The sequence below is a fragment of the Lepisosteus platostomus genome, chromosome 1, assembly GCF_059453375.1.
Source record: "Lepisosteus platostomus isolate fLepPlt1 chromosome 1, fLepPlt1.hap1, whole genome shotgun sequence".
NCBI lineage: Eukaryota > Metazoa > Chordata > Actinopteri > Semionotiformes > Lepisosteidae > Lepisosteus > Lepisosteus platostomus.
Window position 1 is genome coordinate 56,988,071 of NC_142611.1, and position 16,906 is coordinate 57,004,976.

Genomic DNA, 16,906 nt, shown 5'->3' on the forward strand with positions numbered 1-16,906 from the left:
AGCCCCTAACATTGATGCTTAATGCAAGGTTTTTGTCACTTTTGCCAGCATCGAGTGCTGATATAAGATGTTAACATACAAAACTAAAGAGAATAATATAGAGAGGTCAATAGAAGCTGAAGCATCGGTTTATAGTATAAAGTCTCCCACAATTTCCATAAATTGGACTGGACTTACTGTAAGTCTTGATTTCAAGGTATTGACAATGAATGTATCATAACTGATCAGTGTACAAGGTAACAATTAGCCACTACAATGCCATTTCTTAATTTATACACAATCAGACAGACACATCTCAAAAGTAATCCATTAGACAACTTAAATTGTATACATTTGCTTCCGAATGAGCAGCAGGAACATACAACAGCTACATATAATAGGATAATTCATCCCATCTAGCTTATTTGATAGGTAGTAGCTAACTGATCTGAGGATCTCATCAAGCCTTTTTTGATAAAAGCCAAGATACCTGCTGTAACAACATGGTGGGGCAGTTTGCTCCAGACTCTATTATTCCTCTTTGTAAGCTAGGGTCTACTACACTAAATATATATATACAGTATAATTTAGTTTCCCTGTGTGGAAGAAAGTCTGCACATAGCATTAATGCGATTGTCATTTTTGCAAATTGCAAATATTAAGTGTTTTAAAGTGAACAGGTCAAAACTTCTTCCTAAAATGTTAAGGACAATCTTATTGCACAAGTCTTTATGTGTTAGAGTGGAGAGAAAACAATTTTAGCAGTATTTTAAACTAATCTGTGCGATTGTATTGACAGAATACATATGCTACATACACATTCCTACCAACAATCCTTGATTCATTGAAGGACCTACATACTGTAGAAATGTATTTTATTAATATTATTATTAATATCATATATGTTGTTTGAATAGACAAATTTAAAAATAATTCCATTAATTCCTCTCTACTTACATTTTGGGAGTGTGTGAAGGGAATACAATGAACAAAAAAAGAAGTGCACTTTATAATAAATAAAAGAGGGGAAAAAAAACTACTGAAAGAAACCAAACAAGCCAGACTACAAATGTCATTATTCATTTTGTTTTAACTGGTTAGAATTCCACTGAGGCGTGACATCTCTTTTTCAGACAATACCTGTTAGCAGACAGCTGCACTGCTAAATCTGAAATCACTGCATACATTTAAAACAAAGGTTAGAATATTAGAGCACGGCTTACAGCAGGCGGAGCTCAGGGAATTGGAGTGTCTTGATGCTCCTTCTAATTCGAAGACATACATTCCAGCGCAACTTGAAAAATAAATTTTGTTGCCTTTTATTCTCATTCAGAAATTTTGTTAACATAATGTGTCTTATTCCTTAACAATATAATTCATTTTTTTTATTTTACCTTGTGGCAATTATGTACTAATAACATACAGTATTTTCAGAAAACCACAATTTCGAATGATTTCCCACCTCACGGAATTTGTTCGCTTGTCCATCCCAATTCGCAGAAATATAAAATTTCCGATTCATACAGTATTTCAAATGGTCTAATTAAGACTCTTAAATTTCCTTAATTAGACAATTTGTTTTTGATTAAATATGAACAAAGATTGTATATGGTACTATTGACGATTTTCTCCTGGTGGAATCCAGCTGAGAGGGAACGTTTGTGGAGGTGGACAACTGTCCTTTAACCGAACTGATTCAAAAAGACACTGGAATGATATGGTGAGTGTTTGTTACAAAGCAATTTTATTGCTTTACTTGTTTTAGAATTAGAATTTTTAGAATTATAAAGATTCACACCTGTAATTTCTGTCAAAGGTGCCTCTACTAAATCTTTTCTCGGGGTGGGGGGGGGGGGAATACTTGTGCAATCAGTTGTTTTCTGTTTTATATTTATAATTAATTTAGGAGGATATGTAAAATTGTTCAAATGTAAAACGATTTTATCAGTCTGGGAGTGTGGAATGTTGCTCAAAATTCAGTATCCCTTAACTCTCCCCAGAATTAGGACACATTTTTTGGTTGCCTTTTAATTTTCTCATCCTCCATGATATTTGGAACAGAATTTTGCAGAGGACTGTTTGCAAATGTTAAAAGGCTCTCTCTGTTAAATGGTCCCTCGCATTCATATAAGTTTGCATAACCAAATAGGTTTTTACTACATTGACGGTATGTCAGTCATGATAAAAGATAAATCCTTGCTCTACAAAACATGATCCTGAGCAAATGGCCTGGTGGATCAGAATGTACCTGTTTCTGTTGGTCTTTGACTTTAGGCAAGTTCCTTATGCCCTTGGCTGAGATAACAGTCGTACACATGCACTGATCCACCCCCATACTGTTGTATAGTTGTTTTATTGTTTTTCAGCTTTCCAGTCTGCCTTTAAAACTGATGCTAATTATTGCTGAACAGTTCAAAAACTGATTCATCTGTGAAGAGCACATTTTTCAAGGTTTGTTCATCCTACTGTTGCATTGCTGTTGCACAGTTCAGTGCTTTTGTTTTGCTGTCTTCTCTCAGCAATGGTTTCCCAGCAATGAGATGTCCCTTAAGAATTGTTCTGTCCAAAAGTGTAGCTTTTTTTTAAATACAAAAACACCTGTACCTGTAGAATAGGTATTTTCAAGATGTCTACTTGATAGCCTCCAATCACACAGACAATTCACTCAGAGGAACTATACTTTGTTCTGGATAGTTTTAACTCTCTTCCACAAACCTATTTATTGTCAGTAGTACAATTTTCAAGAACCGTCTTCAGGGTCTTGTGTATTGCCCTGGATGAAATATGTATATCTAAATATATAGATATATGAAATACTGTATATATCTATCGATCTTTATCAGGCTGTTATGCAAGAGGAGTAGCCTTCTTTCAAGCTCTAAAATTGTATCATTGCCTATACTTATATTTACTTATATCAAGGCATTCACATTTTACCAATCACATTTTACCATGCTTACACAACACAGGCAAAACATTTTTACACAAAAGCACTTTTCAGTATAAGTACTTGATCCCCTTTTTCAATAATTATTTGAAACTCATCCTGCAAATTAGTTTCATGTATAGAAGCCTCATTAACAGTATGTGAACATAACAAGGGGTCAAAATGTAACCATGTGACATTTCACTAAAGTATCTAAGCCAAAAGTTCAAACGCTAAATGTTGCAGTCGGTACTACTACTAAAAATCTATGTTGTGGCTTTTACTGTGGCTATGAAGCAACACAGACACTGTGCTTAGAGCTAAAAGAGAGGTGTTCTGCACAGAAGACATTAATGATTACAGAAAGAAGGAAGCAGCAAAATACAGCCTTGAAAGGCAGTGAAGATTCAGGAGTATTTCAGAAGAATTTTTGAACCTCCTGTTACAATTATTATTCAGGCAAATTCACAGAAGACAGGAAATGTCTGCTTGAAATGGGTATCCATGAAAAGAGAGTGTATTCTTCACAAACCGTGCACTGTCTTAATCATGAAACTAAAATTTTAACTAACAATCATTCCCAGGAACTAAACCAAAATCCATTGGGAAATCATAAAAAGTTGTGGTTCTGCAATTAACAGAAAAAAAAATCAAAATCATTGCTACATAAATTGCCCTTAGACTGAATGAGATTTACTAAGAAAGAAAGCTGAAATCAGCATGTATTGAAACTCTGGCTTAAAGTACATAAGAAAAAAAAAAACACCTCTTTTAATGAAGCACCACAGTCCTCGGCCATAATTTTCAAAGGAGTGCAAGATTAAAGTCAAAGGACTCTCCCAATGGCTTCAAGTCTGCACGTCTTTGAAAAACACCCCCAGTGTGCAAAGCTTTTTTCCCCACCTCTTTTTTTAAATAACTGAAGCTGCACTTTAGCCACCAAATCTCCTCCTGATCTGATCATTAAAATGGCACAAGGAGCTGCGTACATGCAAGCTGCCAAACCTGTACAAAACAAACTGAGGGTTACTGTTTAAATGTAATAGACACCTTTTCTCTAACTACAGAACTAACGCACACACACGCACACAATAAGATGAATAATTAATCTTCCCCAGGCTTCACGTGTTAAGAACAGAGAAGGCGCGCCAGTAGCATTTTCACTTCAAATTTGTATTGTCTTTAGTCTTCACGATTCATCTGCATTTCTAACACCTGCTTCAGTCAGATGTGAAGTACAGTGCTATCCTGGAAAAATCTTTCATCTTTACACTGTTACTTGAACAAAAACACACTGTTCCAAGAGATCATTATCTACCAAGAAACCAGGACACACATTCGATAGCTCAATGCTGTTTTTTTTCTGTTGCTACCCACTGTTAACCTTTGCTGGATCTCTTCAACATCTAAAATATTTTCAAAAACAAAATCACTCAAGAATGTCTTTTTAAAAGTTAGATAAAAAAGTAAACCAACAAGACAAGATGCTACTTTGCCTCTTAGTTTTCTTTCCTCATTTTACCCTCACGACCTGATGGTAATTCCTGCACATGCAAAACATCAGCATCATTATTTGTATTCATATGCATTATACATTAAGCAATTAAAAAGTCTAAATCCCAGCTATTTTAAATCTAGACTGCAGGTCCTGCTGTTTAAGGAACTGCTTAAAACCTTTTCCTGTTGAACAGGATAAACAATCCTTCTTTAGGTCCATGAGGAGGTGGCAAAAATATCTGCTGCTCAATTTAAAAAAACAGTTTTCTAATGCATGGCATCGTGCGTACCAATAAAAATGATTGTACCCTGATGAAACAGAATGAAATTCATCACATACTGTCCTTCAATCCAAGATACAGCAGAGCTGATCACAAACCACATACAGTACAGTATATACAGTACACTACTAAGATATCTAAATGTCTCACCCTTACCTTAAACTGTGGTGTCCATGTTCAGAAGTTTCAGCTACAGCAGCAGATACTTGATGAAAAGACTGTATACTACAGAACCTCAGCAATACAAAAACTGTTGGACATTCAATATGAGCACAGATTGCTTATTGCCCTGTTAGTTTCCCCTCCAGTTTTTTTCATGAAACCATAGACTTAAAAACATTTTCACTACATTTGATTTTATCTTAACCAAGAAGGATATCTGTGTTGATAAATTTAAAATATAAATTTTAATTAGATTTTGGCCAGTGTACATGTCTACATCAAATGTCATCAGCCCAGTCATTCATTTCTATTGCCACTTTACCACTACAATTTGCTAATTAGCTTTTTTGTATCATCTCTGAATTTCATTACTTTGCCAGAATCTGTGTAATTGATATACAGTTAATTAAGATGCGAAGTAGACCTAATACAGATCCCTGTTGTACGCCACTAATTACATCATCCCCATTGAAGCATTCACCCTTTATCTGCACTGCTTTCTCTCCATTAACCAATTCTTAATCCATATACATGCATTTCCTTGAACACGTACTGTTTGCAAATTCATAATTAATCATGTATGAGGAACTTAATGAAAAGCCCTCTGACAAGCTAAATCAAATCATATGCATTGTTTACAGTATATGCGTTACTCCTGTTGCTTCTTCAAAGAACTCTAACAACTTAAAGTTTATCTTTCTTAAATTTATGCTAAGTATCCCATTGAATGCTATTGCCATATACTGTACATACTGTATACTTTAGTTAAAACTTGTGAAGGGTACTTCATTTCACTTTTACAGTCTATGGGTGTTACCCCTGTTGTGAGTAATTGCCAGAATAGTTTAATCAAGGGATTTAGTTTTCATCCTTAATCTCTCAATCTTAATGACTGTTTAATCAATTAATATATTTACTTGTGTAACTATACTGTATGTAACTTGTTAATACTGTTTTTGGTCTTTAGGCTTTATTAAATATGACCTAATGGGGTTTACATGTAATTAATGACCGTTCCTTTTAATGCATAAATATGGAAGTTTTTGCTTGTACTATAAAGTATCACCTACTCACAGGAATAACAAGATGCAGCTGTTTTCTGTACTGTGAATTTACATATAGTCAAATAATAAGTAATATATAATAAGGTATATAAAGGTATATAAAACTCAAGCAGATAAAAATCAAAATGGTAGATTTTAATTCTGTTTTTTATCACTGGAAACATTCTTGCAGGAAATGTGTTGTTTAGAATTACGATTGCAACAAAGGATTTTCTGCACTCAGTAGACAACCAGATAACCAGTTTTGGTTGTTTGACATAGATTTCAAAATAACTTTCTATTTTTTCCAAAACACTGTAAAGCAGAGATGCACACAACAATGCTAATTAATCTTTTCTAACTGCTTCATCCAGGGTTGCAGAGGAGCCAGTCTATCCTGGCAAGCAGGTCACAGAAAAAACATACAAACTCCACACAGATAGCACCCAAGTACTATAAGGCTGCAGTGCTAAATACTGGGCCACTGTACCACCACTCTTTCAAGTATATTTATAAATATTAAGGATTTATACACATAAACACACTATAAAAAGTGCCTCTTTTAAAACGATGGCCTGTTGGCCGACTTACAAATTAGATATACAATAATAATTAATTAATTTAACAAAGTTGCTCCTGAAAAAAAAACAGCTACGACCTCCCTGTTGCTGAATTACTGTGAAAAAACAAAAACAGAAGTTGCTTTTTTTATTTTTGCCTCTTGTCTGAATAAGTGTTATTATCAATATGTTACTGTTTGGGGCTTTAACATGGCTATTAATTTCTTATGTGATTTGTGAGTGAGATTGTACTTAGAGTATGTCTTTGAAATATTATCCATGAAAATCCAACCCCAACTCTCTCCAGCACATATTGTACTCCAGAAAGGAAACATGCTACAAAGTCAGAAACTATACATAACATTTCTTCAATTCTGAAATCCTGCAATTTAAAGTTTTTGTAAACACAGGTGCATATCCACCCACCAAAAATATTATTTTCACTGTAGTGTAGTGCTTTTACAAAGTCTGCTTTGCAAAAAAAAAAAACTTTCCACAGAAATACAATAAAGCACATCACTACTGGAAGACTGTGGTATATTCTGAAGGCATGAGATCTTATCTTTTATCTCTCCTGAACTGTCCATGAAGCAAGCACCATGTGATCTTTCCAGAACAGCAGTCACCGAGATAGCACCACTGTTATCTCTTTAAACACGGTAACATGAAAATTGATGTGCAGAGAAGACATCTGAAACTTTAAGAAACAGTGACTCCACTGTGATTGGAGCTATTCTGTTTCATCCAAATATCTACAGTACGTACATGTTTGTTTTCCTTTTACCGTTTTTATCGTAGGAGTAGTTGATCAAAGTTGCTACCAATGTTACTGAATGGGTGATGGAATGTCCTAATGGTGTAACGCAGTGCGCAATCTACCACTTTTAGTTATCAAAATGCATAATGTTCTTTGCTCTTGAATTTAAAAATGCATTTCTCATCATGACTGAAAATTAATAAAACTGAAGAATAAGACAAAGAAATGAAGACGCATTTTCATCCTCGCATATGACGACTGAGAAACATAAGAACAAACCTGCTCATTTGCCACCATGCAAAAATCCTGTGTTCATTCTTCCACATCATTTCTAATTGCCACACGAGAAAGGGGGATTTAATGAGTACACTAGTTAACCTACTCCGGATCCCATTAGATACACATCTGTCAGTGTGCCAAGCAAGTGAAAGGTTTCCACTGGACATGCTGTCTAAGGTTAGCATCCTACTCCCAGAGGACAGCAACATCTTACTTAAAACATCCGGCTCATTATTGACACGTCCTACAAAAGACAATTACCTTTGATGCAACCAAAATTGGAGCATGAAGCCGTTCAAGAGGGCTTCCAGATTCATCCATTCAACACAGACCTGTAACTTTAATTTGGCCGTCTCACCGTACACCTTCGATTAATGCCACCTGCACTGTCAGTGAAATATTGCTCAGAGGGACACAGCTGCTGCGACATTTAAAATGACTGGTCATTTGTAGAAAAGAAAAAGAAGTAAGCAAATTTGTTTAGACTTTGCCTAGCTAACTTTTGTTTGTAAATGTCATTAAAATATCTAAAAATCTTAAAATATAAATAGCAGTCAGTTCAAAGAGGATTTAAACCAATAGGCTTAAATATGCAATTTTTGTTTGACAAAATTTCATCCCTTGTGTTAGACTATTAAAGTAAATGAAGTGTAAACGACATGATATACCAAAAGAGAGGTCTGAAGATCAGGTTATTTTATAAAATAACAGGGTAAGGACAGACTAAATAATGTGAAAAGTAATGTAGATTCATGGCAAAACTATACAAAAGTTTTAAAATAGCTCGCAAACTATATCAAATCTAATCAAGGTTAAATTTAAAATAATTTAAATTTCGAGTTCGAGAACAAAGCTCCATAGCCGAAACAGTGTGTTTCTTTTCTTCTCTTTTCAACATGGAATACACTTTACTTGTTCCTTCTTAATATGTATATAATTATTAATTATTAAAATTACAAACAATACATTTTAAACATTTTCCAGAACAAACTTACAGGACACTTCAAAACATTCTAAAGTGTTTACACTTACAGTAGGAATACCCAGGTTCAGTGAGCTATACAGGAAATTGCAGTGAGTTCCAATAGTGGTCTATAAATACCCTTCTGATGGATCTCTGTGCACAGCAGTAAAGCCATGAACCTTGGTGTTTTGACAGTGAGTCAGTGTAAAGGACGCTAAGGGCTCACTGGCAAGGGCAGTGTGCTGCACTGTAAATGATCACCAGACAGCTCTCTTTGCGTTTGGAACTGCCAGACACTATCATCCGAGGCCAGTGGTTTGGGATTGGTGGCTTCAGTACCAGAAACCTTTAACTTCAAACTCTTGCATAGTCAATTCATTATTACATTTCAATAATACGATCTTCAGCACTTCAGGGAATGTCAGTTTTAATAAAGTCACAAAAACCTTTGTTATTGTTAAGGAAACAAAACTTGGAAAAGCATTTGAACACACCTTTTTTCCCCTTACAGGATCGGATGTGAGCAAGTGTTAATGTAAGTACTGTATATCCCCCGTAAATGGAAATGACTCCCATAACAAGGGTGGGGTATTGTCCTGTTCAGCGAAATGTCACTTTTTAGTGAACACTATCAGCTCTTGTTGATGATGTGACCACCGCGGTTCCGCGCGGTCCCTTGCTGCTCCACCCCACCGGTTCGTCCCGCAAAACCTGGGCACAAACCCGGGTCTCTGACATAACGCAACAGGGAATCAGCCGCATGAGCTAAAGGAGACCTTTCCCAGCCCAGGTTGCGGCTGAGGTGCTACGCGCAGGTAGGGCAATGATGTCACCGTGCCCAAACTAGCTCCGCTACAATGAGATGCGATATTTCTATTACAAGTGCTAAATAGATACATTAAAGTGAATAAGAGAAAACAGTGTAAATATAGCTCACTTTTAGAATTGAGACAGAAACTCAGGTTATGTTTTCATGTTAAGTGGCATTCATTTCCTTCCCATTTGAATTAGACCTTTTGATCAAATTTCTCACTTTCCTCTTTTATTTAAAGAAAGCCTCTTACAGAAGGTAAAAAAAAGACATGTTCCAGTAGCTTGCAAAGAATCTCATGGCTCTCAAAATAACTAAACAATTTAGAAACTCTGAAAGACTTTTATTCCCCAAACTGTTTCTACAGTTATAGATTTTTTTAATATTAAGAGTTCTTTGTAAACATAGGCACAGCAGTACAGAACAGTTTATGAAAGGTAGATTACCCAGTGCCCCAAGTGAAGAAAAATGTTTTGTTTATTAAATAAAAAGCAACTTGAGCTAACCTTAACAACACAGGGCTGCCATTTGCAATGGGGACTATAACACGTGGCAATTCGGGACAATTGTGTTTTGCTGCCACTGAATTATGTCAATTGAATCATACACGTCTGGTACAGGAAGTAGCCTGTCTTGCTACAAACCTCCAAGCTATTATTAAAAGAAGACTTTTATATTCTAGAAGGAGAAGAAAAAAACACTAAGACATGCATAAAAACCACAGCTCATTCTCATACATTATAATACAGATATATTCAAGATAATGCCAAAGACGCCTTTATACCCTAGGTTTAAAACAATAACGCTTGCTTACGATAGCAGAAAAACCTTAAATGTAATCCATGAATATGTAATTTCTGTGAGAGGCTCTCGACAACAAAGATGTGTTTTGAAGCAGAATACTTGCAGAGAAATAAAGATAGAAAGTGAAAACTTCCTTTACAGAATTCTATCTGCATTTCTTAAACAAAGGGGGAGGGTGAGGAGGGTGTGAAGTGAATAAAGAAATCCATCATTCTTGGAGAAAAAAAAATCTAGTCAGCCCAAGCTACCGAAATTAAATTTGTTAGTTGCTGGTCATTCCCATAATTAAATTCCTGTCACAAATTTCTAAGAAAAATGCCTACCATGACTAATGCAGTTATTTATACACAGTTGTGGCAGAATGAGTGACGAAGTGCTTTATCTGAATTGTAGATAACAATGGTCATGTTTGTTTTTTTTATTTTAGGAATAAGAATTTTTTGTATTTCCTTTTGCAGAGAGCGATGACAGCTTTCACCTAGTGATCACTTTCAATAACCAGTTAAAGTCCCTTCCATACATAGACAGCAAACAGTGAACCCAGAGATAAACAGCTAACAGAATTTGTCCATACTCTACCTTAAGAATCCTTTAAGCAATGACTTTTATCTGTACATGTGCTAGTGTAATTTATGTATATTTAATCTGCAAACATGATTACATTTGTTATGCTTTCCTGCACAAGATAAGGAGTTAAATAATATGGCACCTCAAAACACTGCATGTTTCCGAGATTCCCCCCACAAAAGCATGTTTTAACTTGTTTGCTTTAATGTTTGGAGCAGCCTGATTTGTTTGCTCTTTCTTTCACAAGGAGATGTGTTTCAGATTTTCTACAAAAGCTGTCTCTGTAGAACAGGTGGCCAATGGAGCACCCAAAATAACATAGAGCCTCACTAGAATGGCTTCTGTGACTTTGCCATTATACCGTAGCACTACAACTGCCATTACATGTCAGAAGATGACATGACTTATAAGTGTGGTACAGTACATAAGGTATTACATTCAAAGTGGGAATTGCTCAGTTCACCTGCCTTTGACAATACCCTGTGCACATGATCTAGACAGAAATTTACTGACTTCAGAATTTCAGAAACCACAAGGAATACTCAGTGAACACAAAACTTTGGTTAAAACAACTCATTAAAATATATTTGGTGAAACTCTGCCATTACAGGAGTGGTTTCAACTGAGAAAAGGAGAGCCTAGGCAGAACACAATTGCTGTTAGCATTATGCTATATACTGTACATGTTTAATTGTCATACTTAAAAAAGTTCTAATAGTTCCCAAAAGCTGTCCTTTACATGAAACATTTGCTGCATAATTGCTGGCAACGATGTACTATAACTAATTAAATCCTATGTTCATTCAATCAATGCATTCTATGTTGCTCAATGTTTTGAAGTCTGCATGCATAGCTTGCAGTTTACTTGTCTGTTTAAAGCAAAAAGGAAACACTTATCTTTCATGTCAGCCATTAACTTTTGCTTTTCATGCTTTAGCAAAATATACAATAAGCTTGAGGTTCTATGCATTAACTAATGCAAATGATTTTGTTTTTGAGGAAGGGAAAAGAAGCCTAATTCTTCTATTAAATTTCCTTGCTGGCATATCAACGCTTTCCTTCTGTAATTGGCACCCTTTCTGTAATGCTAACATGCTATCAGATTTTATTAAAGCCCATCATGTAGTAAAATCTAATCATTTATTCTGTTTTCCAATTATTCTAAAGCAGCAGGCTTAAATGAGGGGAGGAGATAATGAAATTAACTTCCTAACTTAGAGCAATTCTCTGTGGCACAATGATCAGATATTCTCTTGGTCTGAAATTTATGTAAATTTTATTCATCTATCATTAGTTATTACCATTGCTGCTACATAAAAACACAGTTTTCTTTAACAATTAGATCTTAAAATGTTGCGTATTAATTAGGCAAGGGACACTTACAGGCCCAACATGAATATGTAAAATCTTTAATTCTAAACATTGAACTTTTGACATTTATGAAACGAAAGTTTTATGCAGAGGCTGAATGTATCTCGCAAAATGTTTACAGAGTTGCATAAATTAAAAAAACTATATAAAGATTAAAGTAAAAAATGCAAAAGATTTCACAGACGTCTCCAAAGAATGGGCTTGGTGTAAGCCATAAAACTGTGTGTAAATATATAATCCAATGCAGTTATATCTGTACTGTATGTATATATAATACATAAATTAAGCAACACTGTTTGCTGGGCTACAAATTCATTATTTCAAACAGCATCAAACACACTGCAGCAGACATCTGTGTCTCTTTTTCAATCACTCAGTTCAGGCACCCTTTCAAAATCCAAGGCCCCTTGATAAAACTAATGGCTATTTGATGGACCTCATAAAAAGAATCAATATATTGATAGGGCCTCTTTTAAGACTAATTTGCAGAGCAATCAATTCTGTCAATTCATAGAAAGCACCACAGGATCAGGATATGTAACTTTCTAAAGAATACTATAAAGATAAAATTTAAAATCCCAAAACTGTGGTCATCTTTTAATTTTTTAATGGATACTGCACAAACCATTCTTGTTTTCCAAGTTCTAAACAGAAGCAATAAAGACCATTTTTTTCTTATACTGTATCGCAACATTTTGCATACTTCTCTTTATTTCTTTAACATCATATTTTCTGTATTTAAGCTGTAGCTTTTTTATTTTAGGAAAACTCACATTTATCTAATAATATTTTTTTCTGAAGGAGTTGAAAGAAGTTCATCTTTGAGCAAATGAATGTAATAAAAACACGTGAGCAAAAGGGCAAAAAGGAAAGTAACTTGTGCTAAAACTTGGCAGTGTAAACTTTAAAGCACATTAGATACATTAATGTACACGTACAACTTTCTTAAAGACATATAAGGACATATTACCTTTTTTAATAAAAAAATATTTACTTTTTTCTTAAAATAATTTACTCAATCTCCATTACTGTTATTTTTAAACCATGTGAATGTGAGACTTTCACCTTTCAGGGAAAACCATGCAGAATGTAACTAAGCCTTAATAAATATCTTAAGAATCACAGGAGTTAAATAAAGTCACTCACCAGAAAACTTCCAAAGGCAGAATTGAATATAGCAGCTGCCTGTAAACAGAAACAAATAAAAGTTATTATCTTTTATATGTTGTTCATCAACAGGATACATTCCTCCCGTCACATAACACCAATGTCTCCTGAAGAAGAATGTCATTCTGTTTGGGGCGAACAATTTTCCCCCTACAATCAACTTTAAAGTAATTTCAACTTTGAATCGATCGGGTAATAAAATGATGCTTGAACAAAGATTCAATTCTTTTTATACGGCTTTTTTTTAGAAAAGTAATTTAGAGACAGAAATACATGCACAAAAAGAACACAATAGAGCTTTAAAAAAAATGTGGAAATAAGATCTCCTCAGTTTCTTTAAAGATTTATGTGCACCAAGCAATGTATGATTACAGTGTACTTTAAAGAATTATCTCAACAATGAGTTTTAAAAGTCTTACATCTAAAACCACCCTATGAGAATGTTAAGAGACAGCAAAGAATTATATAGTTTCAAATGTCTGCAGTAACAGCCTTTGCTTACCTAATGAGACACCTTGATCTTTTTTAATTTGCTGCACACAACTCAAACAAATTCCTTGAGTAGTTTGCCGAGGAGATTTACATGAGTAAAATCTTGAACGACGTCCAGTTGCGCACGTAACACACAAAACAAAATAACACATGCGAAAGGCAGTGCTTTCAGATAGCAGACCACTGCCTTCTGTAAGCATATCGGTCAAACGACAGTACAAAGCAAAAAAAAAAAGCAAAATATTAACCACCAAAGACCTTCGGCTTTGCCAAATTAAGAAAAAAAACAGGTGATGCTGCCAGTTAGTTCTGGAAGTTTGAATGAAGTCCAAAGCCAAGTCCATACGAGCTGTAGCACAAGCCCCTGCACACTGCTCCAAAAGAGGATATGATGAGACTGAATGGGTAATGAGATCCCTGGCTCCAGAGAGCTTAGCTTTCTTATTCATGTTCATAATTAATTCAACAACTTTGATAATTTCATTAGATTCTTCGTTTCCAAGCTTTATCAATAAATGATGGTGCTGGACCACAGCTCCACAGCATCCGCAAACACAGAAACAAGCTGTGGCTTGAAACCTGTGTTTACTAACAGGGACCCGACATATGGTATTCTGAGCAATACAGGGACATCGCAAAAAACTGGCAGCTAAATAAAACATTATTTCTGACAGCTGTAGACCCCAAATATTTTAATACACTTCTCCCTTACCAGCTTAGCCAGTACAAAGGCAAACGTGTCTATGGGAAACACGCCTCAACACAAGGTCTGGGAGACACATTAGGACAAGGAGAATGGGGAATTTAATTCATGTACTGATTCATTTATTTTTTAGCAAAGAGGACTTATGTTTTAGAACTGAAAGTAAACAAACACTGCCTGGAAATAAGTTTCCTGGGAAGTATGGCTTTATGCCTGTCTCAGTTTTAAATGCTTGATAGTTTCAGTGCATTACTGGTGCCAACATGAAAGCCTGTTGCTAATATTACATTAGCAAAAGTTTGCAGAGGCATAAATAGGTTTACCAAGATGAAAGAGAAGGTAATAGTATACATACTATGTACATTTATAGGCAAACAAAAAGCAATCAAAACCATTGAGTGGCTGGGTACATGTTATTCAGTTATAACCAGAAGTACGTAAACACCATTACCAATAATCTTTCCTGGCTTGTAAGACACTTAGAATTAAAGAATAAAAAGAAAATCAGGAAAAGGTCTACCCCGATATACTCCACATGATTAATACGATTTTACTCACACCATTAAGAATGCATGACAGTTGTCATTCAAAGGTACAAATAGATTTTAAAAGAAATATGGATACTCAATGTTTTGACTGGGTTCACATGCACACTGAGTTGTGACCTTTTCCACTTTAATTGCGCTGCCTTGTGTTGCATACTTTAAAGCTTCCAGAGTGAGCCTCATTCCACTTACTGAAGAGTATGGAGTTCACCCTTTTGCACAGTATAGGGGGCCTTCCTTTGAATCCAGTGCAACACATACTGGAGCACCAAGGCTGACCCAATAGCATTTTGTCATTTCAGAACCTGTTCTTGAAAAATGTCAAATTATTTTGGTCTTGGGTGTAATTTATCTCTGTTTTATAGTTTTTTTCAGCAAATAAAATGAACATGTGCGGGATACTTACAGCATTTGACTGTATGTCAAAGCAAGATTGGTGCCCTTGTGTTGCTTATTTCCGTGCTGACAATTAATTTAAGGAAAAATGCTAAAATCCTTTAAAAAAGCAACATTTCCTATAAGCAGTAAAAACTTGTCAAATACTGTTTGCCTGCAAGATGACATCTGTTTGTCCAGAAAGGACAAAACGCTTCTGTTTCATTAAAAAAAGCTATGCTAAAAACCCTATGGCCTGAACCTGGTATCACTGAAATATTAATTTGAGTAACCTTTTAGGTAATGCAAATGCATTTTATGACAGGTAATAAATATAAAGACACCATCAAAGGACAAATATTTCTCTCAATCAAATATGATTGACTGATTGTCATATCCAGTACTTCCTACATAATGCTGCAATATTAGATGTTCAGAATTACATTTTAACTAAAAAGGGGGGCTGCACTGACTTCATTTTACATGCACAGAATTTCGATCACATGAAATTAACAGCTAGTCCAAGACACGTTGTCACTAACAAAGGATTTAGTAAAAAAAACTTCCATTAATGCCATATACAGTAAACAATCTTAAAGAAGAACCTTAATTTTTGAGCATTAGGCATAAGGGACAGAACTCTGGAAACTAAAAGTAATGTTCCTTAACTTTGAGGGGCCTGAAACATCATCCAATACACATATGTAATTAGACGATCTGGATATTACACCCAGTGGTGTAAAAAACAGGAAATTTACTAATTTTGTGTCTGTATCATTCTGATGTGTTTTGCACAATATGAACCAAACAACATTGTTCATTTTTTATGTCAGGTACAGAAAAAAAAAGACTGTGATGTACTATTTACGGGCTGCTATACAGTTCTGATATAGAAGAAACACACCTATGTACCGTACAACAATAAAAATCAAATTCATACAACAAGAAAAAAGAATTTCTTGAATGCAAATCAGTCTTTGCAAAGTCAAATGCCTGCAAACTTCTTCCAAAACAATATTTGTGTTTAAATCTGCTTACCTTGCATGTCTTTCAAACAATAATAGTACAGAATATAGATCAGCAAGAAGATACTGCAGTGGCCCAGCTGCTTCAAGACAAATTGAAAGCTTTCCAGAAAAAGTCTTCACGTCTAGAAAACCCGAATCAGGGTAGAATCAAAGATATGTTCCCACAGCTTTCAGAGTCACTTCGACAGAACCGAGAATCTCGGCTTGAAAGGTGGAAGGAGAAGACTGACACACTTATCAGCACTTCAAGTCAAATTCACAGGTTATTTTCCTGAATTGGAATCAGACTGCAATGAACATATTCTGAAGGGTCTTTTATCATTTCCCACTACCTACCTGTGTGAGGCCAGCATTTCAGCCCTGACAGTAATGGAAACAAAATACCAGAGCAGACTTCAAGTTCAAAATCCAGTCTGGCTTTCCAAACCTCCCCTGTGCACTGACAGGTTGTTCAAGGCAACACAAGGGCACCAATCTTGCTTTGACATACAGTGAAATGCTGCAAGTAAGTAGATATATATATTTTTTATTCTCCTCTGGTATTCCCATGCAGCTCATCTGAACTCATCTCTTCGAAAAATATACAGCATCTCTG

The 16,906-nt window shown here is 35.2% G+C and overlaps 1 protein-coding gene across 1 annotated transcript in view; it reads right to left on the reverse strand.

The window, feature by feature from the left end:
* Positions 1-16,906, reverse strand: part of slc10a7 (solute carrier family 10 member 7) — a 129,081-nt gene that overhangs the window by 73,294 nt on the left and 38,881 nt on the right. The window contains exon 5 of the mRNA XM_088633139.1: positions 13,148-13,186. Within this exon, the coding sequence (XP_088489265.1) occupies positions 13,148-13,186 (39 nt within the window). The remainder of the gene's footprint in view (positions 1-13,147; positions 13,187-16,906) is intronic.